Here is a 22,397-nt window from a genome sequence, read left to right as displayed (position 1 = left end):
ACTAAGCCCCATTTTTTCTCATCTCCCACTTCCTCTGCATCACCCTGACTTGGTCCCATTGCTCTACCGCCCTCCCCCCGCACCACCATAGCCCTTATGTATATATCTGTAATTTTATTTATTTATATTGGGGTCTGTTTACTTGTACTGACGTTTTGTATCGATGTATTAATGTTTACTTGTATTGAGCTCCCCTCATCTAGACTGTGAGCTCATTGTGGGCAGGGATTGTCTCTCTTGATTGCTGTATTGTACCTTCCCAAGCGCTTAGTACAGTGCTCTGTGCTCAATAAATGCAACTGAATGAATGCTGAGGGGATGGAAGGGGGGATGAATATGGGGAGCAAGTCAGGGCGACACAGAAGGGAGTGGGAGAAGAGGAAAGGAGGGCTTTGAAGAGTCAGAGAGTAATTGTCAAATAATAATGATGGCATTTATTAAGCGCTTACTGTTTGCAGTGCACTGTTCTAAGTGCTGGGAAGATTACTAGGTAATCAGGTTGTCCCACGAGGGGCTCAGTCTTAATCCCCATTTTACAGATGAGGTAACAGAGGCACAGAGAAGTCGTGACTTACCCATAGTCAAACAGCTGACAGTAGGCGGAGCCGGGATTTGAACCCATGACCTCTGACTCCAAAGCCCGGGCTCTTTCCACTGAGCCACGCCGCTTCTCTGGATATGAGGAGGGAGGGTATTCCAGGCCAGAGGCAGGACGTGGGTAAGAGGTCGGCGGCAACAAAGACGAGATCGAGGTACAGTGAGAAGGTTAGCAATAGAGGAGTGAAGTAGGGGGGCTTGTGGGTTGAGACTGTAGCCCTGCATAGGGTAGCGATTATTTTGTATCTAGTGCTTAGTACAGTGCCTGGCACACATAGTATGCGCTAAACAAATACCAGGAAAGAAAAAAGAAAAGAACAGTAATGCCTGATAGTGCTCCAAACGTGCAGCTGAGACTTGTGGAAAGACCCTAATTATAACTTCTCAGGATTTTGTGGAATGCCTCCTTTTGGGGCATGCATGAATATTTATAATGTATTGTTTATTATGAATATTTATATACATATGTGTGTATATATATGTAATATATGTAATAACAGGAAGCAGCTTGACATAGTGGATAGAGCCCGGGCCTGGGAGTTAGGAGGTCATGGGTTCTAATCCCGGCTCTGCTGCTTGTCTTCTGTGTGACCTTAGGCAAGTCACTTCACTTCTCTGTGCCTCAGTTACCTCATCTGTAAAATGGGATTGAGGCTTTGAGCCCCACATGGGACAGGGACTGTGTCCAACCCGATTTGCTTGTATCCCCTCTGGTGCTTAGTACAGTGCTTGGCACATAGTAAGCGTTTAACATTTTTGTCTTATGCTGTCGCGTCGGCTCCGACCCATAGAGACGCCATGGACATGTATTTCCCAGAATGCCCCACCTCCACCATAATTATTATTATTAATTATATATTATATATAATCAATCAATCAATCGTATTTATTGAGCGCTTACTGTGTGCAGAGCACTGGACTAAGCGCTTGTGAAGTACAAGTTGGCAACATATAGAGACAGTCCCTACCCAACAGTGGGCTCACAGTCTAGAAAGGGAAGACAGAGAACAAAACCAAACATATTAACAAAATAAAATAAATAGAATAGATATGTAGAAGTAAAATAAGTAAATAAATAAATAGAGTAATAAATATGTACAAACATATATACATATATACAGGTGACTATATATATAGTGAATATATATGAGATTATAATATAAATGTAATTGTTCATATTAACATCTTTCTCCCCTTTTAGACTGTAAACTCCTAGTGGTCAGGAAATGGGTCTAATAATAATAATAATAATAATGATGATGGCATTTGTTAAGTGCTTACTGTGTACCAAGCACTGTTCTAAGCACTGGGGGGATACAAGGTAATCCGGTTGTCCCTCATGGGGCTCACAGTCTTAATCGCCATTTTACAGATGAGATAACTGAGGCACAGAGAAGTTAAGTGACTTGCCCAAAGTCACACAGCTGACAAGTGATACATCTGGAATTAGAACCCACCACCTCTGACTCCCAATTCCGTGCTCTTTCCACTGAGCCACGCTGCTTCTCTACCAACTCTGCTACATTGTGCTCTCTCAAGAGCTTAGTACACACAGTAAATGCTGTGCACACTGTAAATGCTAAATATATATATGACTGATTGACTGATTGATTGGCCCTTTGGGACCATCTAGGCGTGTGTGCTAATGATCTTCCGGGTACTGTTGTAAACTAATGGTTACTTTGCCCAGTGCGGTTAGGTCAGACTATTTATTGTACTCCGATGAGCCAGATTAAGAGTCTTATCAATTTGGTGGGAAACTAGCTCAGAAGTCAATGGAAATGTCAGATGAAATATTTACCCAACCTCGAGATAAACCAAGGGAAACAGTATGTACTTTGTGTATGTGTGTGTATGTGTGTGTGCACACGCGCACAAAGCAGCTGACCGTTTGTCAACTTCCCAGATGAATTCCTCTGCTTCTGGCAAGGAACTCCTAATGATTTAATAGCTTGTCAACACCTCTGCAGAGAAACAAGGGCTGGCACTTCCTCATCTCTTATTTTCGTTGCTTTAAATAGGAATTCCTATTCTGATTCACTGGAACCTGGAAATCAGGCCGTCAGACTGGGCAGTTTCTCGAGCTGAGCACACAGTTCCTGGATCCGAGCTTGATGAATGTAACCCAGCGGCCACTTTCCTGTTTGACAAACACGGCGTTGCTACCCTTTCAGAGGGAGTCGTGGAGTTCACGGGCCCCTAGCCCGGCCTCCAGTCATCGCGCCAAAATGTTGCCCCGAACTAACTGCAAGTGTCTCTTCCCATTTAACCTCTTCTTTCGGCATCCAGCGCAGTTGCTGGCCACATAGTGTTCTTCCCAAGTGCTTAGTACAATGCTCCGCGCGCAGTAAGCGCTCAATAAATACAATTGAATGAATGAATATGGAGAAGCAGCATGGGCTAATGGATGGAGCCCAGGCCCGCCACATCAGAAGGTCCTGGGTTCAGCCACTTGTCCGTTGGGCGACCTTGGGTAGGTCACTTCACTTCTCTGGCCCTCAGTTACCTCATCTGTAAAAAAGAGGTGTTAAGACTGTGAGCCCCATGGGGGACAGGGACTGTTTCCAACCAAGCACTTAGTGCAGTGCTTGGCACATAGTAAACACTTAAGAAATGCTATTATTATTATTGTTATTATTATTACTGTGAGTTTATGTTTTCCCAGGCCCAGCTAACGGTCATGCGATTTTTAAAGACTGGTTTCCCTGTGCATCGTGCTACTATTACCCCCCGCCCCCGCCAACCCCCACCACCCTAACAAACCTTTGCCGTGGAGGGTTAAATAATAATAATGATGGTTTTTGTTAAGGGCTTACTATGGGCCAAGCTCTGTTCTAAGCGCTGGGGTAGATACAAGGTAATCAGGGTGCCCCATTTGGGGCTCATAGTCTCAATCCCCATTTTACAGGTGAGGTAACTGAGGCAGAGAGAAATGAAGTGACTTCCCAAAGTCACACAGTGGCGGAGCCGGGAATTAGATCCCACGACCTCTGACACCTAAGCCCATGCTGTTTCCACTAAGCCACGCTGCTTCTCGGTTAAAGAGCAGCCTAATGATTAGAGCCATGACTGACATTCAGATCAGCGAAGTTTCATTTCATTTCTAGAATAACATTTTGGATCCAAACAGGACTATTTTCTGTAAGAACTTAAAGCATTTTCAGGTACGTTATTTTATTCGTCATCACAGCATCCCTTTTTTAAAAAGTTCAAGAGGCATTTGATGACATTTAGGACTGTGAATAACTCTTACATTTCCCAGGTGCTCAGTAAAACCACAGCCTCACCGGAGCCCGGAAAGACAGGTGTAATCAGAACCTGCCCCGACAAACATTAATCTTTAATCAGCCTAATCGGGTGATGGTAAATGCCTCTTCTTAGGAACTAGGGAGAAGGGACTTTCTCTTCCACCAGAAATGACAGCCTGCACATTCAGAGTTCCATTTGCCTTAGGTCTAGACAGGGTCATGAGGTCATATGGCTCATCTCACGAAAAGATGAAGATAATAATAATAATGGCATTTTATTATGCGCTTACTATGTGCAAAGCACTGTTCTAAGCGCTGGGGAGGTTACAAGGTGATCAAGTTGTCCCTGGGGGGGCTCACAGTCTTAATCCCCATTTTACAGATGAGGTCAGTGAGGCACAGAGAAGTTAAGTGACTTGCCCAAAGTCACACAGCTGACAATTGGCGGAGCCAGGGTTTGAACCCGTGACCTCTGACTCCAAAGCCCGTGCTCTTTCCACTGAGCCACGCTGCTTCTCATGAAAGGCTGCATTTGGAGGGGAAAGATTCTTAACTCGGGTACCACCACTTCCTCTACTCGCCTACTTTGACCTCCCTTCTCCCCCCCATCACCACCGCATGGCCAATGAAGAAAGGAAAGCAGATGCCCCGGGATCCCGAGAAAAAAAGTGATAAAAGGATCTTTAGGTATGGATGGGGAAAACCACAGGTGAGGTGGAAGAGTAGATTTGCAGATGGGGAAGATTTTCTGTTATTCCGAGGTGGATTAACTCTCTCTCTCTTTTTTCCATTGGTGGATTACCCGCAGGTGAGGTGGAAGAGTAGATTTGCAGATAGGGAAGACTTTCTATTATTCCGAAGTGGATTAACTCTCTCTTTTTTCCATTGGTGTTTTACCCAGACTCCTCTCTACTGCTGGGACAGCCTTTGTTAACACCATTGCAAGGGAAGCAAAGCAAGGAAAAGGCACTGTATATCCGTCTCCGGGACTCATTCTTCAGGGTGGGTCAGAGACCACACCAGACTTGGAGGAAGGCTCTAAACTCCTATGGGCAAGGAATGTGTTTATTGTTATGTGGTACTCTCCCAAGCGCTTAGTACAGTGCTCGGCACACAGTAAACGCTCCATAGGTACGATCAAACCGATGACTTTAGTTCATTGAAAAGATTATTTACTGAATGGATTCTTAGGAGCGGAAGAAGTTTGGGCTTCACCAAAAAGTGACCGATTAACTGCCTTCTTATCAGCGCAGTCAAATCTGATAAGGATAAATCAAGTCTGTAATCCACTCATTCACATTGTAGAAATAATATTAAGCATTTATCGTGTGCAGAGCACTCTGTTAAGCCCTGAGGAAAAATACATGGATATAGAGGACTATTTGTAAGAGACTAAAATTCGCTGCCACCATATGGTTATGGCCACTTTAGTATGTCCAGATTCCTTGCAAATGACAAGGGCTCCTTGACTCTGCTGTCAGCTGGAATCTAGGAAGTGCAGAGGGGAGGAGTCAGAAAGATGAGCTGCTCAAACAGAAGATTCATTTTTTTTTAAAACTGTCAGTAAAACTGTGACTATCTCACTGAGTCCAAAGAAGTCTCAACCTTCTCCTGGCCAATTATTTTTAATGATATTGTCCTTAGGGCCTCTGGCTCATGGCTACTGCAGTCACTCTCTCATTCTTTGGGCCTCGGAAATTGTAAACAAGCGAAGAAAGTTCTTGGAATCCTGACAGAAGTGACTTTGGACCTGAATCGATAGCTTCCCTCTGTTTGGCTTGGGTTCATCGATTGTAATAATGAAACTAGGGACTTTAAAAACATGCCATTCTTAATCTGGAACCATGGAATCTGCCCAGTCAGGAGGCGTCCCTTTAAGTGGGCCAAAATCTAATGCAGTGAGTCCTGACCTCTGCCATAATGAGTACATCAGATTGGGCTGAGAATACTCCACCTCCCCCTGTTCACTCCCCCCTAGTCAGTTGTATTTGTTGAGTGCTGTACTAAGTGCTTAGGAGAGTACAATAAAGAGACACATTTCCTGCCCACAATGAGCTTACAGTCCAGAAGAGGGGACAGACATTAATATACATAAAGAAATGACAGATACGGATGTAAGTGCTGTGGTGCTGGGAGGAGGAATGAATAAAGGGAACAAGTCAGAGCGATGCAGAGGGAATGGGAGAAGAGGAAAGTGGGACTTAGGGAAGGCCTCGTAGAGGAGATGGGCCTTCAATAAGGCTTAGAAGGCGGGGAGAGTAATTGTCTGATTATAATAATGAACATTATTATTATAAGGAGATTGAGAGAAAAGACTGTGGGAAAGCCAAGAGAGAGTGATCAAGGCTGTATCCATTCATTCGCATTGTAGTAATAGTATTTATTAAGCGTTTACTGTACCCAGAGCACTATACTAACTACTGAGGAAGAATACATGGGTGAGAACTAATTGTAAAGAGAATGAATTGTGTGAGATTAAGGTTTAATTTTTTTTTAAGTGGTGTTTATTAAACACTTCCTAGCACTGTTCTAAGTGCTGGAGAAGATAGAAATTAATTAGGTTGAACACAGTCCCTGTCCCACATGGGGCTCATAGTCTTAATCCGTATTTTACAGATGCAATTAATTACGTGACTAGAGAAGTTAGTGAACTGCCCAAGGTCACACAGCAGACCACTGGTGTGTGCTTAGTACAGTGCTCTGCACACAGTAAGCGCTCAATAAATACGATTGAATTGAATGAATGAACTGGTCGAGCCAGGATGAGAACCAGTTCCTTTCTGACTCTCAGGCCTGTTCTCTATCCACTAATAATAATTGTAGTATTTGTTAAGCACTTTACTATGTACCAAGCACTGTACTAAGCGCTGGGGTGTTTACAAGCAAATCAAGTTGGACACAGTCCCTGTCCCACATAGGGCTCACAGTCTTACTCCCCATTTTGCAGATGAGGTAACTAAGGCCCAGAGAAGTGAAGTGACTTGCCCAAGGCCACACAACTTCTCAAGTTTACCGCCACTGTATATTTATGGCCCTTGAGAAGTACTAATGAACCGAAGCAGTGTTTCAGGTTGGCAAAGCAAGCTGTTTAAGCCAAGCCCTGCAGGAGCGAACCACCCCTGTGTACTGAGTCAAAATCATCTTCTCTCTGACCCCTTGTTTACCGCTGAAACAATGGTTGATGCAACAGGAATTTTTGTCAACGTGGGGGATTTTGCAACTATCACACTGTAGCAATGCTGATTATTATTTCCTCTTCCTTCCCCAAAGAAAGCCACGTAGAGTCCCTGGTACAGTTTAAGCCACCAATAAATGGCATTTGTCAATGACAAGGCAGATTGGAAGACTTGTCAATTGCAACTATTCCTTCCCGCAAATCTACGTGGCTGCCACCTCCTCACAAAAAGAAATTAGTCTGCCAAGATCATTTTTTTTCTTTTTTTTTTTCAAAGTAAAGCCATGGTGGTTATTGCCCAGTATCCTAATCTTATCCTCATTTTCCAATTTGAATTTTTTATGATTTGTTCTAGTGCGTTTCCTTTCTCATGTGCATGGCAGTGTTTGCAGGTGTCAGGTGTAAAGGCTGAACTGACAGGGAAATAATTTCCACCGTCTTTTTTTCAAAGATGGTCACTACACTCACTCATTTCCAGTCTTCTGCAAGGCCTCCGTGGATTCTCAAATATGGTCACTCAGGCCTTTTGGTTACTTGAGGTCAATTAAGTGTCTTCGGAAGGAGAGCCACAGAGAATTTGATCTTTGGCTTCTACCACTCAGTTTCAGAACACTTTGTCCTTACAATCACATCTCTTCCAAGAGGCCTTCCCTGACTAAGCCCTCATTTTTTTAATGGTATTTTTTAAGCGCTTACTGTATACCAGGCATTGTCTAAGCTCTGGGGTATATACAAGCTAATCAGGTTGGACACAGTCCTTATCCCTCCTGGGGCTCACATACTTAATCCCCATTTTACAGATGAGGTAACTGAGGCACAGAGAAGTGAAGCGACTTGCACCAGGTCGCACAGCAAAGTGGCAGAGCCAGGATTAGAACTCAGGTCCTCCTGACGCCCAGATCCGGCCTTTCTCCACTAAGCAATGCTGCTTCTCATTTTCCCTGTTCCTCACCACATCTGCATCGACCACGCACTTGGTTACTGAACCCTTTAAGCACTTTGATTCTCACTCCAGCCCCACAGCGCTTAGGTAAATATCCCTTTATTCAACTATTTCCCCTGTCTGTAATTTATTTTAATGTCTGTCTACCCCACTGTCCACAGACTGTAAGATCCTCGTGGGCAAGGATTCCATCTACCAACTCTACTGAATTGTATTTTCTCGAGTGCTTAGTACAGTGCTCTGCATACAGTAAGCACTCAATAAGTACCATCGATTGACTGATAGGGCTAATTTCTAGGAGCCTAACCAGAATAGGGAGTAACACTGATTTACTCTCAAATCGTTCATTTAGTCAGTTGTTTTTTTGTGGTATTGTTAAGCACCTACTATGTGTCAGGCACTGTACTAAGTGCTGGGGTAGATCAGTCATATTTATTGAGCACTGACTGTGTGCAAAACACTGTACTTAGCATTTGGGAAGGCACAACACAATAATATAAAAGTCACATTTCCTGCCCACAACAAGCGAACAGTCTTGGCAAGCTGATCAAGTTGGACCCAATCTCTGTCCCAGATGGGGCTCACAGTCTTAATCTCCATTATACAGATAATAATAATAATAATAATGGCATTTATTAAGGGCTTACTAGGTGCAAAGCACTGTTGGAAGCACTAGGGAGGTTACACGGTGATCAGGTTGTCCCATGGGGAGCTCACAGTCTTCATCCCCATTTTACAGATGAGGTAACTGAGGCACAGAGAAGTGAAGTGACTTGCCCAAAGTCACACAGCTGACGGTTGGCGGAGCCGGAATTTGAACCCATGACCCCTGACTCCAAAGCCCGGGCTCTTTTCCACTGAGCCACGCTGCTTCTCTGTGGTAACCGAGGCACAGAGAAGTGAAGTGACTTGCCCAAGGTCACACAGCAGACAGGTGGCAGAGGCGGGATTTGAACCTGGGTCATTCTGACTCCCGGGCCTGTGCTCTATCCGCTAGGCCATGTTGCTTCCCAAGAGAGTAGTCCTAGTCTGGTGCAGGAGTTCGTTGGATGCCAGATGAAGGTTAGATATGAATTATATCTGAGAGAAGTAATTACTAAAGTTCCCATGTGAGTTTACCTCTTCCTAATTAGCCAGGTGTAACCTTTAAATAATAACTTCAGCTTAACTGCAGGGATAGAGCACAATTACAGTTCAACGATACCATTGCCGTTTCGCTATAAAAAATATGCTCTCCTTTATTAGAAGCAGCATGGCGTAGTGGCTAGAGCCCAAGTTGGGAGTCTGAAGATCATGAGTTCTAATCCCGGCTCTGCCACTTGTCTGCTCTGTGGCCTTGGGCAAGTCACTTCACTTCTCTGTCCCTCAGTTACCTTATCTGTAAAATGGGGATTAAAACTGTGAGCCCCAAGTGGGACCCAGTTTGGCTGCATCTTCAGTACAGTGCCTGGCCCATAGTAAGCGCTTAACACGTACCATAATTATTATTATTGTTAAGTTTCATCGTGGTCATGGGCCCCACTGATAAAACCACAAAAGATAAAACCATCTGGGCTGTTGATGAACACGCCTCTCCTTGCCTCTAAACTCTTCCCTTTTTCAGTCTGTGCCATGCTAGGTAGGGTAGGGAAATAATAATAATAATTCTGGTATTTGTTAAGCACTTGATGTAGTCCCTTTCCCACATGGGGCTCGTAGTCCTAATCCCTATTTTACAGATGAGGAAACTGAGGCACAGAGAAGTGAAGTGACTTGCCCATGGTCACACGGCAGGCAAATGGCAGAGCTGGGATTAGAAGCCACAACCTTCTGACTCCCAAGTCTGTGGAAAGAGATCACTTTCCTAAAATGCCTTTTTGCCTACTTGTCTCCCGTTCTCAAAAACCACCCAACGATGAGTTATTTCCCTCTGCATCCACCAAACATCTGGACTGTTTGCTTCAAGTATCTCATCTGTAAAATGGGGATTGAGACTCTGAGCCCCATCTGGGCCATGGACTGAATCCAACCTGATTAGCTTGTTATCTACCCCAGCACTTAGCACAGTGCCCGGCACATACAGCTTAAGAAATACAGGGTGGAGCAAGAAGCAGCGTGGTGCAGTGGATAGAGCATGGGCTTGGGAATCAGAAGGTCACGGGTTTTAATCCTGCCTCTTCCATTTGCCTGTTGCGTGATCTTGGGCAAGTCACTTCGCTCTCTGCTGCTCCAGTTCCTCATCTTTAAAATGGGGATTGAGACTGTGAGCCCCCTTGGGAAACAGGGACTGTGCCCACCCTGATTTGCGAGTATGGCATGTAGTAAGTGCTTAATACCATAATTATTATTATTAAATACCATTAATTAGCGCTTTCCTTTTCATCTCCATGCACCCTTCACCCGTGACTCACCAGCTTCGCGTAAACTCCCTTTCTTACTGCTCCTTGCTCTCGCCTCTCCCACTTCTGGGCCTTGCTCACATGGCATTCCCTTGATTCACTGATCCATCTTTCCCTTCTTCCGTGATAACCTGTTGCATCACCGGTTTTCCTCAGAATTGTAAATAACAACAGCCTGCCCAACTCCACCATTAGATTTTTAGTTTCCAGAGGACAGATGTTGTTGTATTCCCCCTCTAGACTGTAAGCTCCTTCTGAGCACAGACTGAGTCTGCCAACTCTGTTGCGTTGTACTCTCCCAAGCGCTTAATACAGTAAGCAGCGAAGCAGCGTGGCTCAGTGGAAAGAGCAAGGGCTTTGGAGTCAGAGGTCATGGGTTCAAATCCCAACTCCACCACTTGTCAGCCGTATGACTTTGGGCAAGTCACTTAACTTCTGCGTGCCTCAGTTGCCTCATCTGTAAAACGGGGATTAAGACTGTGAGCGACAACCTGATCACCTTGTAACCTTCCCAGCACTTAGAACGGTGCTTTGCACGTAGTAAGCGCTTAATAAATGCCATAATTATTATTATTATTATTATTACTATGCAAACCATAAGTGCTCTAAAAAGAGCACCAATTGATTACCTTCCAAGGGACTCTGTCATATGCTTAGTTCAGCGATCTACATTCAGTGGAAGTCCAATGGTAGACTTCCCTGTCTCTAGATTATAAACTCATTGTGGGCAAGGAATGTGTCTGTTTATCGTTGTATTTTACTCTCCCGAACGCCCAGTACAGTGCTGTGCACACAGTAAGCGCTAAGTAAATACGATTGATTGAATGAATGGGATCATCCCATCTGATTCCATCTTTGGGGGGATGCACTTAAGAAAGCCATCAGAGAAGACAATTCTCGAGATAAAATGGGAACGGCCCAAATCCTCCAAGCCGTGAGCCTTTCAGGTGAGTGAAAAACAGATCCCTCCCAAAAACAGTTCCCCGTGCACACTTTAGGCCAGAGAATCCTTTGCTTGAAAGGATTGTGAATGTATGTGTCGACACCGCGTGTTACGTAGCTCACATAGTTTTCCCCCAACTCCTAATTCCACTCAAGATGATTTGGGACAGTTATTTGTGACCACTCTAACTAGATATTTGCTCAGCTTAAGTAAACCTGCCATCTCATAATTGAAATTAAAAACTGGTTAATGGGGATAGCGAGAGTTGTTTCTGTAGGATTACAAGACGGATGGATCTCATTTGAATTTTCGATTTTTTCATTCTCTTTTGCTTATAGCTAAATAGTATTTCAAAATTCTAGTTAGTGCAGTGTTCCCTAGGATTATTTATTCAGTATTAATTTTTGACTCTAAATATTAGCTATCCCTAACTCAAATATTTGTAAGACATTTCTTTAACAAAGAAAGGTTGTCGGGTGGGAAGATGATGATGGCGATGTTGTGTTTTCAAGATAGGTAATAGGGAAACAACGCCGAGATTAACGTAGTTGCAGCAAAGTAAGAACTCATCATCAAAAACTTTTGGCGCTGCTTGACAAATGAGAAGCCGCATGGCCTGATGGAAAGAGAAGGGGCTTTGGCATAAGGGTTCTAGTCCTGTTTCTTCCAGTTTCCTGCTGTGTGACACTGGGTAAGTCACTAAACTTTCTCTGGGCCTCAGTTTCCTCATCTGTAAAATGGGGATTAAAAACCTGTTCCCCTCCTTTATACTGTGAGTCCCATGTGAGGCAGGGGCTGTGTCTGATCTGTTTGGCACATAACAGATATCACAATTACTATGATGACACGGGAAGCTTCCACATGTGACCAGCAAATGAAGTCGAGCATCCTAGAGAAGCAGCGTGGCTTAGTGGAAAGAACACAGGCTTGGGAGTTGGAGGTCATGGGTTCTAATTCCACTACTGCCACTCGTCTGCTGTGTGACCTTGGGTAAGCCACTTACCTTCTCTGTGTCTCAGTTACCCCATCTGTAAAATGGGGATTAAAACTGAGCCCCCTATGAGATTACCTAATTACCTTGTATCTACCCCAGCACTTAGAACAGTGCTCGACACATAGTAAGCGCTTAACAAATACCGTAATAATAATAATAATAATAGTCCTTGGGCCCAGTCATAGGATCGAAAAGCCTATTTGGAAAAGAGAACATTGTGGGCAGGGAACTCCGTTACCGTGTACTTTCCCAAGCGCTTAGTACAGTGCCCTGCACCCAGGAAGCACACAATAAACACCATTGATTGATCATATTTTTTGAGCATTTATTGGGTGCAGGGCATTGTGCTAAGCGCTTGGGAGATTACAAACAACAATATAACAGTGAGCTTTCGGTCTCGAGGATGAGTTTACATGAAGGCTCTTCTGATCCCTGACAAACCAAGGATTCCTAATCCTAACTTAAACTCTGTAGATGCACAACCAAAACTTCAGCTCCCCTGAGGAGAAGATGTGGTTCTCCTTTCCTCTCAGTCCGAGGGAATCCTGCTGAGATTCACTGATCTCTTTTTAGTTTAAATTTGTGTCCCTAGATTAGCTGTGATGTTGTCCCAGAGCTCCTTGCAGGTATCTCTTCTTTCCAGAGAAGCAGTGTGGTCTAGTGGATGGAGCACGGGGCTGGGAGTTACAAGGTCATGGGTTCTAATCCCACTCCGCCACATGATCTTGGGCAAGTCTCTTCACTTCTGGGGCTCAATTACCTCATCTGTAAAATGGGGATTGAGACCAGGAGTCACAAGTGGGACAGGGACGGTGTCCAACCCAGTGCTGACTACAGTGCTTGGCACATAGTAAGTGCTTAACAAATACCATTGTTATTGCGTGGCTCTGCAGAAAGAGCCCGGGCTTTGGAGTCAGAGGTCATGGGTTCGAATCCCAGCTCCGCCACGTCTGCTGGGTGACCTTGGGCAAGTCACTTAACTTCTCTGAGCCTCAGTTACCTCATCTGTAAAATGGGGATTAAGACTGTGAGCCCCACGTGGGACAACTTAATCACCTTGTATCCCCCCCAGCCCTTAGAACAGTGCTTTGCACATAGTAAGCGCTTAACAAATGCCATTATTATTATTATTATTATTATTATTATTATTATTATTATTATTACTCCAGGACTGTGACACTAAGAAGCAGTCTTGAAACTCTGCTTAAACACACCTTCCTCCATTGAGAAGGAGGCCATTCTGCACACGCAGAATCAGTCAAAACCTGAGGAAAAGGCCTTAGCTCCCAGGCAAAAACATGAAAAAGCGATAAAGCACCTGGGCCTCCAAGTTTACTCTTTAGGGGGATTGACACAGACTTCTCCTTATTTGAAGCATTTGGATCACTGAGAAGAACCAAAAGACTTCAAAGGCCCCTCCCTAATTACCATCTTTAAGAAGAAAGGGAAAAGAGCTGATTAGTGAAATAGCAGGCTATCTCACTTTCCTCTCTGTCACTGCCAGGAGCCCAGCTAGAGTCCTCTTGAACAGGTTACTGAAAAATATATTTAACCACACCCTTCCAGATGGCTTTAGACCAAAATGTAGCACAGCATACACAGTTTCTGCAGCACAACAGAAAGTATTTTCATCCTCCTCATCACTCTCATCATCTATATTTATTCGCTGCTTCCTGTGTGAGGAACTCTGAGCTACTACCTTACTTGATGGGAGTAAAAAGTTCAAAATGCAATCCCTGTCCTCAAAATGTTTACCTTCGAATGGGGGAAAACAAGAGGACACAAATTGCTAAACATAAAATAGGTGAATAAAAGTCCCCACAAGTGGGAAACCCCAAGGATTGATAACAAGAGTAGTGATGATGTTTCTTCAGCACTTTTTTTAATGGCATTTGCTAAGCGCTTACTGTGTGCCAGGCACTGTCTTAAGTATTGGGGTAGATACAAGGTAATCAGGTTGGACAGAGCCCGTAGAGCTCACAGTCTTAAACCCCATTGTACAGATGAGGGAACTGAGGCCCAGAGAAGTGAAGTGACTTGCCCAAGTTCACAGAACAGACAAGCGGCGGAGCTGGGATTAGAGCCCAGGTCCTTCTGAGTCCCAGGCCCGTGCTCTACCCAGTACGCCATGTTCCTTCTCAAGTACTATCCTAAGCATTGGGGTCATGTCTTGTCTTAGAGAAGCAGTGTGGCTCAGTGGAAAGAGCCCAGGCTTTGGAGTCAGAGGTCATGGGTTCAAATCCCAGCTCCGCCAATTGCCAGCTGTGTGACTTTGGGCAAGTCACTTCACTTCTCTGTGCCTCAGTTACCTCATCTGTAAAATGGGGATTAAGACTTTGATCCCCCCGTGGGACAACCTGATCACCTTGTAACCTCCCCAGAGCTTAGAGCAGTGCTTTGCACTTAGTAAGCGCTTAATAAATGCTATCATTATTATTATTATTATGCTATCGAGTCATCTCCGACCCCTAGTGACTCCACGGACACATCTCTCCCAGAACGCCCCACCTCCACCTGCAGTCATTCTGGTAGTGGATCCCTAGAGTTTTCTTGGTAAAAATCCAGAAGTAGTTTACCATTGCCTTCTTCCACACAGTCAACTTGAGTCTCCACCCTCGACGCTTTCCCTTTCCGCCGCTGCCCAGCACAGGTGAGTTTTGACTCGGAGATTGCCGATTGCCAAGAAGGCAGATTGCCTTCCACTCATCAGCAGCTGGCCAAGCTAGGAACGGAATGAGTGGGCCTCTGCTTGACTCTCCCTCCGTAGTCGAGACTGGTAATAATAATAACAATGATGGCATTTATTAAGCATTTACTATGTGCAAATCACTGTTCTAAGTGCTGGGGAGGTACAAGGTGATCAGGTTGTCCCATGGGGGGCTCACAGTCTTGATCCCTATTTTACAGATGAGGTAACTGAGGCACAAAGAAGTTAAGTGACTTGCCCGAAGTCACACAGCTGACAACTGGCGGAGCCGGGATTTGAACCCATGACCTCTGACTCCAAAGCCCGGGCTCTTTCCACTGAGCCATGCTGGAAACTCTCCAGGTGCCACCCTGAGAGGGGTAGCACTGGGGTAGGTGCAAGAAAATCAGATCAGACACAGTCGCTGTCCCACACAAGGCCACAGTCTAAGTGTGAGGGAGAAGGGGTATTTCACCCCGTTGTACAGATAAGGAAATTGAGGCCTCGAGAAGTGACTCACTCAAGGTCCACAGCCTAAAAGTGAAAAAGCTGGAACTGGAATCGACTGTCCTGACTCCCAGTCTCATGCTGTCTCCACTTGGCCACACTGCTTCCCTAAGAAGCCAACAAGCAAATATTTAACAAAGAAACAGACATGCACACAATTGCCAAGAGCCGGGAAGCCCTACTAGCTGACCGACCCCTCCATTTTTTCTAAAGATTTCATCCCATGTGACCGTTAACATTATGTCATGACTGGTTTTACTGTTCTCTCATGGCTGTCCTGGGAATGTCATTTTTTGTTTTCCTTCCTGGTGAACTAGTCCAACGAGAAGTTTTTGTCCATCAAAAAAAAAAAAAAATTCCAGTTATTATGAGCCCATGGCAGTGCCTTTTGCAATTTAATTGGAATTGAGTTTGTAGAGTTGCCTGTCAAAGACATACAAAAGCCAGTTTCCTGTTGTTCAACTCAGGATTCCACAAAGAATCTCTGTGCTTGTGACTGTAAAGTCTGTAGTGCTTCCAACCTCTTAAAAACAATCCGGGGTCAACATTGACAACCAACAGAGGAAGCAGTGTGAGCTAGTGGATAGAGCATGGACCCCAGGAGTCAGAAGAACCTTCATTCATTCAGTCATTCAGTCGTATTTATTGAGCGCTTACTGTGTGCAGAGCTTGGGAAGTACAAGTTGGCAACATATAGAGACGGTCCCTACCCAACAGCGGGCTCACAGTCTGGAAGGGGGAGACAGAAAACAAAACAAAACATATTAACAAAATAAATTAAATAGAATAAATATGTACAAATAAAATAAATAAAGAGTAATAAATACATACCAACATATATACATATATAAAATATATATATATAACATATATTAGAACCTGGGTTCTAATCCCATCTCCACCACTTGCCTGCTGTGTGACCTTGGGCAAGTCCCGCCACTTCTCGGCACCTCAGTTACCTCATCTGTAAAATGGGGATTAAGACTCTGAGCCCACTGTAGGACAGGGACTGTGTCCAACCTAATTACCTTGTATTTACCCTACTGCTTAGAAGAGTACGTGGGACCTAGTAAGCGTTTAACAAATACCATAAAAATTCTTATAATAATAACAGTGGTAATTCCCACCTGTGTAGAATGCGCCCCAATGAGCACTTAATAAATACTGTCCCTACTATTACTTCCAGAGATCTCATTTAAAGGGGAAGTGGATGGAGAAAATGCTGCTATGTGTGAATTTCCATCTGACAAATATCAGAGTCCCTTTTCTATCTTGTCCTTCCCATTTCCTCAAGGCTACAACCGTAGTTGACCTTTCCTTGTTTTCCTGCTGCCCGGTAATATCAATATCGTAAGCCCACCAAATGCCACAGAGAGGTGGCATTTTGCAGAACTCAGCAATAAACAAAACTCACATTGTTCTCCTCACACTGTGTCCAGTCAGACTGGCTCTGATAGCAGAGAAGTTTTCCTAGCCCTGCCACTGCGTTCAGCGCAAAACTGAATTCGTGTGCTCTGGCCAAACTCAGTGTGACGCTAGAGAGAAGACTTCAAGATGAGCTCACTTTTTAATATTAATAATGATAATGAAATTTGTTAAGTGCTTACTATGTGCAAAGCTCTGTTCTAAGCTCTGGGGGGGCTACAAGGTGATCAGATTGTCCCACGTGGGGCTCACAGTCTTCATCCCCATTTTCCAGCACGTGAACAGTGCTCTGCATATAGTAAGTGCTTAACAAATGCCATTATTATTATTACAGATGAGGTAACTGAGGCTCAGAGAAGTTAAGTGACTTGCCCAAAGTCACACAGCTGGCAAGTGGTGAAGCCGGGATTAGAACCCATGACCTCTGACTCCCAAGCCCGTGCTCTTTCCACTGAGCCCGCTGCTTCAATAGCTGCTTTTGTTGTCAGTCCTTCGGTAGTATTTATTGAGCACTCCCTGAGTGCTAGAGACCTGGACTAAGCTCCTGGGAGAGTACAGCAGAGATAGCCTACTCAGTCCCTGCCCTCAAAGAGTTTACAGTTGAGCTGTGGTGCGTATAGTCTAGTTTTGACTTCTCTGCTCTTCCTGGTGATACCCATCTTTTTTGAGGGGGGACAGGGGAGACTTTTTGCCTGACTCTGGACATCAAGGACTGTGGGTCAGCAGACACTCCCAACCACTGGCTTGAAGGCACTCAGTCGGCTCTCTCCCTCTGACTTAGCCTCGCTCCTCTCCCAGCGCGCCCCAGCTCGCGCTCTTTGTTCCTGTCAAGCTAACGTACTCACTGCCGCCGACATCTTGTCTTCCCTTCCCCTTCATGTCCAACAGATCACAGATTTCCCCCTCTTCATAGTCCTTCTGAAATCACATCCCCAGGGACCCTTCCTTAATGAATCACTCATCTCCCAACTTTCACATAAGTCTTCTGCACAACTAACCTCCTTTCCTCTTCTCCCTCTCTCTTCTGTGTTGCCCTGACTTACTTTCTTCCCTCATCCCCCCCACCAGCCCCACAACACTTATGTCCATATCCGTCATTTATTTATTTCTATTACCATCTGTCCCCTCTTCTATACTGTAAGCTCACTGTGGGCAGGGAATATGTCTATTTGTTGTTATATTGTACTCTTCTAATTGCTTAATATGGTGCTCTTCACACAGTAAGCTCTCAATGCATACGACTGAATGAACAAATGAATGAATGAGTATACCTAACCTTACACACTCTATTACTTGCTCTTGTTTTAGCTCTTAACTATAGCTTATTTTAGGTCTGTCTCCCCATGAGATTTGAAACTCCTCGAAGAAAGGAAGTGTGTTTATTCATTCATTCTTCTGCAGTGTCCCAAGTGCTCCTGATTTATTGATTGGTCTGCCAATTCTCTGGAATCTTCTAGTGGGCATTTGAAGTTTACATGCTTTTGTAACCCTCCAGGTTCCTTAACTTGGTGAATAAATGCGTGGTTACATTGAGATCCAATCCTGGCTCTTCCACTTGTCTGTTCTGTGACCTTGGGCAAGTCACTTCACTTGTCTGGGCCTCAGTTCCCTCATTTGGAAAAAGGGGATTGAGACTGTGAATCCCATGTGGGACAGGGACTGTGTCCAACCTGATTACCTTGTATCCACCCCAGCATTTAGAACAGTGCTTGGCACATAGTAAGTGCTTGACAAATACCATAATCATTATTATTTATCAGTTTGATATAAAACACTTTGGAAGTTTACAGCAGTATGATCCAATTCCTCCGACCTGACTGGTAGCAAAAACAATTTGCATGTGGGATTCATCTCTGATAACTCCCCTTCTAGACTGTGAGCCCATTGTTGGGTAGGGATTGTCTCTATATGTTGCCCAGTTGTACTTCCCAAGTGATTAGTACAGTGCACTGCACACAGCGCTCAATAAATACGATTGAATGAATGAACTTCCACGGTAAAGACCAGACTTGAGAATTAGCTAAACCTCTTGCCAGTTTCCGTCTCATTCTTGACAACACCTTTTACTCCACAATCATCAAGTGGATTCCCTAGCCGACCTTTGAGCTATTTCAACAATCTTTTGTTTTTCGCCTTGGTGGCTCTTGCACGATGCTCTTTTAATTGTTTTTTATTACGTTTTTCCCCTTAAAAATGAATGATAAAATCAGGTGAATCTAGTATTCTGAAGGTTAGCCGATTCTTCATCATTTTTTTTTCCAAATAAGCCATAGTTACTGTTTAAATTACCTGACAGTGTGCTTTTTCTGCAGCTGGAGAAGTTGAAGCGGAAGCATGACTTCTTGAATGGCACAAAGAGTCATTCAGAGAACCAGGAATAGAACTCAGAAGGCTTTATTTTGATCCCTAGATAAAAATAGGTACCTCATAGTGAGAGATAAGATAAAATAATCATACCAGGGTGAAAGATGAGGGACAATGAAAAACCGGTCTTGAATTCACCTGTCCCCCGAAGCATCCTTCTTCTAAATAACCGGTCTTTCATTGCCATATTGGCAAGCCAAATTTACTTAAACCACAATCCAAATACTCTACTTCCGTGGTTTCTAATACTGACTCCTTTATTTTTGCTGTTGCTATAGCGTTGGGCCCTGGGAAACCCTTATTAAGTTTGTCTTTTCGGTCGTTTCCTTTTTGACAGTTTTTCACAGAATATGGTCCCGATTACGTGCTGGAGATCACGCCAAGCTGCCGGCCGGACCGCAACGAACCGCACAAAGTCCAGCAAATTCTGAAGTCCATCAGAGGTGAGCAGCATCGTGTCCTTTTAACCCCTCTTCCCCCAGCCCCTCCCGCCCCTTCCCAACGTCCCCTTCTGTCTACGACAGGAAACCCACCAATTTGGATGGTTCCCAGAACTTTGTGCCGGCCGTTGGTTTTTTGGAAGTCCGGTTGTGCTCGACATCGGAAGGCCAGGTCCTTTTTCTGTCTGGTAAATTGTAATGTGAAATGCTCATCTGCTGCTCTGGTTTGGATTTTCAGCGGTCTTGACAGGTGCAGTGTACTGAAGATAAAAAGGCTCCACCTCTAGGGCCTTACCTCTGTCCACTTTCATTCATTCATTCAGTCATTTATTGAGCTCTTTCATTCATTCATTCAATCATATTTATTATGTTGCCAACTTGTACTTCCCAAGCGCTTAGTACAGTGTTCTGCGCACAGTAAGCGCTCAATAAATACGATTGATTGATTGATTGATTAAGCGCTTACTGTGTGCAGAGCACTGTACTAAGCACTAGGGAAGTACAAGTTGGCAACATATAGAGATGGTCCCTACCCAACAGTGTGCTCACAGTCTAGAAGGGGGAGACAGAGAACAAAACAAAACATATTAACAAAATAAATTAAATAGAATAAATATGTACAAATAAAATAAATAAATAAATAGAGTAATAAGTACGTACAAACATATATACATATATACAGGTGCTGTGGGGAGGGGAAGGAGGTAAGGCAGGGGGGATGGAGATGGGGGAGAGGGGGAGAGGAAGGAGGGGGCTCAGTGTGGGAAGGCCTCCTGGAGGAGGTGAGCTCTCAGTGGGGCCTTGAAGGGAGGAAGAGAGCTAGTTGGGCAGATGTGCGGAGGGAGGGCATTCCAGGCCCCGGGGATGACGTGGGCCGGGGGTCGGTGGCGGGACAGGCGAGAACGAGGCACGGTGAGATTTGCGGCAGAGGAGCGGAGGGTGCAGGCTGGGCTGGAGAAGGAGAGAAGGGAGGAGAGGTAGGAGGGGGCGAGGTGATGGACAGCCTTGAAGCCCAGGGTGAGGAGTTTTTGCCTGATGTGTAGGTTGATTGGTAGCCACTGGACTAAGCTCTTCGGAGAATAAAGTATAACACTATACGAATTTACTGACCTCTCTCCACTTTCTTAAAAGATTCAAATGAACAACCTAATCCGGAGGTGTTGGCTTTCATTTTGAATTTAAGGCTGTACAGGGGAACTGGGAGGGGACAGATTTATCATTATAATTATTCTTATAATAGTAATTGTGGTATTTTCAGCATGGCTCAGTGGAAAGAGCACGGGCTTTGGAGTCAGAGGTCATGGGTTCAAATCCCAGCTCCGCCAATTGTCAGCTGTGTGACTTTGGGCAAGTCACTTAACTTCTCTGTGCCTCAGTTACCTCATCTGTAAAATGGGGATTAAGACTGTGAGCCCCCTGTGGAACAACCTGATCACCTTGTAACCTCCCCAGTGCCTAGAACAGTGCTTTGCACGTAGTAAGCGCTTAGTAAATGCCATCATCATCATCATCATCATCATTTATTAAGCGCTTACTATATGCCAAATCCTGTTCTAAGCCCTGGGTCAGATCCAAAATAATCAGGTCCCACGTGGGGCTCGCAGTCTAAATAGGTGGGAGAACAGGTATTGAATCCCCGTTTTACAGATGAGGGAACTGAAGCCCAGAGAAGTGAAGTGATTTGCCCAAGGTTGTACAGCGGACAAATGGTGGAGTCGGGATTAGAACCCAGGTCCTCTGCCTCCCAGGCCTGTGCTCTATCCACTAATCCACACTACTTTCCAGGAATTAAAAAGCCAGGAAGGCACCACTGAGTATCTTTGCAACCCTGATGCTGTGATCAAAAGCCTCCCTTGCCCACATGGATACCTTAAAGCAAATTAAACTTTTAAAAGGTCTTTCAGCTCCAATAATGCAAAACATCAGTGGTCCCAAATTGTTTTCCTATAGCTAGTGAGACCCTTTTCAGATCAGTAGGATAAATGTTTGGTCAGTCAGCTGTAGCCGAGGTGGTATGTGCTGGATTAAATGACATGGATGCCCGAAAGAGACTCGAGAAAAACAACAGGTGTTCTACATTTGGTTTGTTTCTCCGTGCAGGAACAAAAATGTGATTTTACTTCTCATCGCAGGATCTCCAGCTATTGTGTAAACAAGTGTTGTTATGAGGCAAGGTCAGCCAAAAGAGAAACTGCAAATTCTACATACCTCTGCTGACATTAATGATTCTTAAGGAGGTAGGTCTGGAAATACCAGGACAGGGAGAGGAGAGAACCAGGGAAAGGAAGGAGGTTCGTCTCATAAAGTATTGAAGTAAAGACCATTGAATGCCCTTAAAGCATAACCTTGAGAGTCTGGTGACATAAACTCATAAAGTCATCAGTTACTCTGTTGCCTCTTTTGTAAAATGGGGATTAAGACTGTGAGCCCCACATGGGACAACCTGATTATCTTGTATCTACCCCAGTGCTTAGAGCAGTGCTTGGCCCATAGTGAGCACTTAACAAATGCCATCATTATTATTATTATTATTATTATTATTATTATTATTATTATCAGAATCTCTCAGGGGAGGGGACATTATTGAATCTCAGGACTGATAAACTCTGCTCCCCTGTGATGTTGACAGTCGCTGTGGGAGGTTCAGTCAGCCATCAGTAATTGGGTTCCAGCACATCTTCATTTGCAGCCAGCATT

The 22,397-nt window shown here is 44.5% G+C and overlaps 1 protein-coding gene across 1 annotated transcript in view; it reads left to right on the top strand.

Annotated features, from left to right (window-relative positions):
* Positions 1-22,397, top strand: part of HDAC8 (histone deacetylase 8) — a 114,214-nt gene that overhangs the window by 91,270 nt on the left and 547 nt on the right. The window contains exons 10-12 of the mRNA XM_038747768.1: positions 19,598-19,703; positions 19,813-19,888; positions 21,833-21,848. Of these exons, the coding sequence (XP_038603696.1) occupies positions 19,598-19,703; positions 19,813-19,888; positions 21,833-21,848 (198 nt within the window). The remainder of the gene's footprint in view (positions 1-19,597; positions 19,704-19,812; positions 19,889-21,832; positions 21,849-22,397) is intronic.

Source organism: Tachyglossus aculeatus, chromosome 6, assembly GCF_015852505.1.
Source record: "Tachyglossus aculeatus isolate mTacAcu1 chromosome 6, mTacAcu1.pri, whole genome shotgun sequence".
In the NCBI taxonomy this organism is placed as follows: domain Eukaryota; kingdom Metazoa; phylum Chordata; class Mammalia; order Monotremata; family Tachyglossidae; genus Tachyglossus; species Tachyglossus aculeatus.
This window is presented reverse-complemented; position numbering and strand designations above follow the sequence as displayed.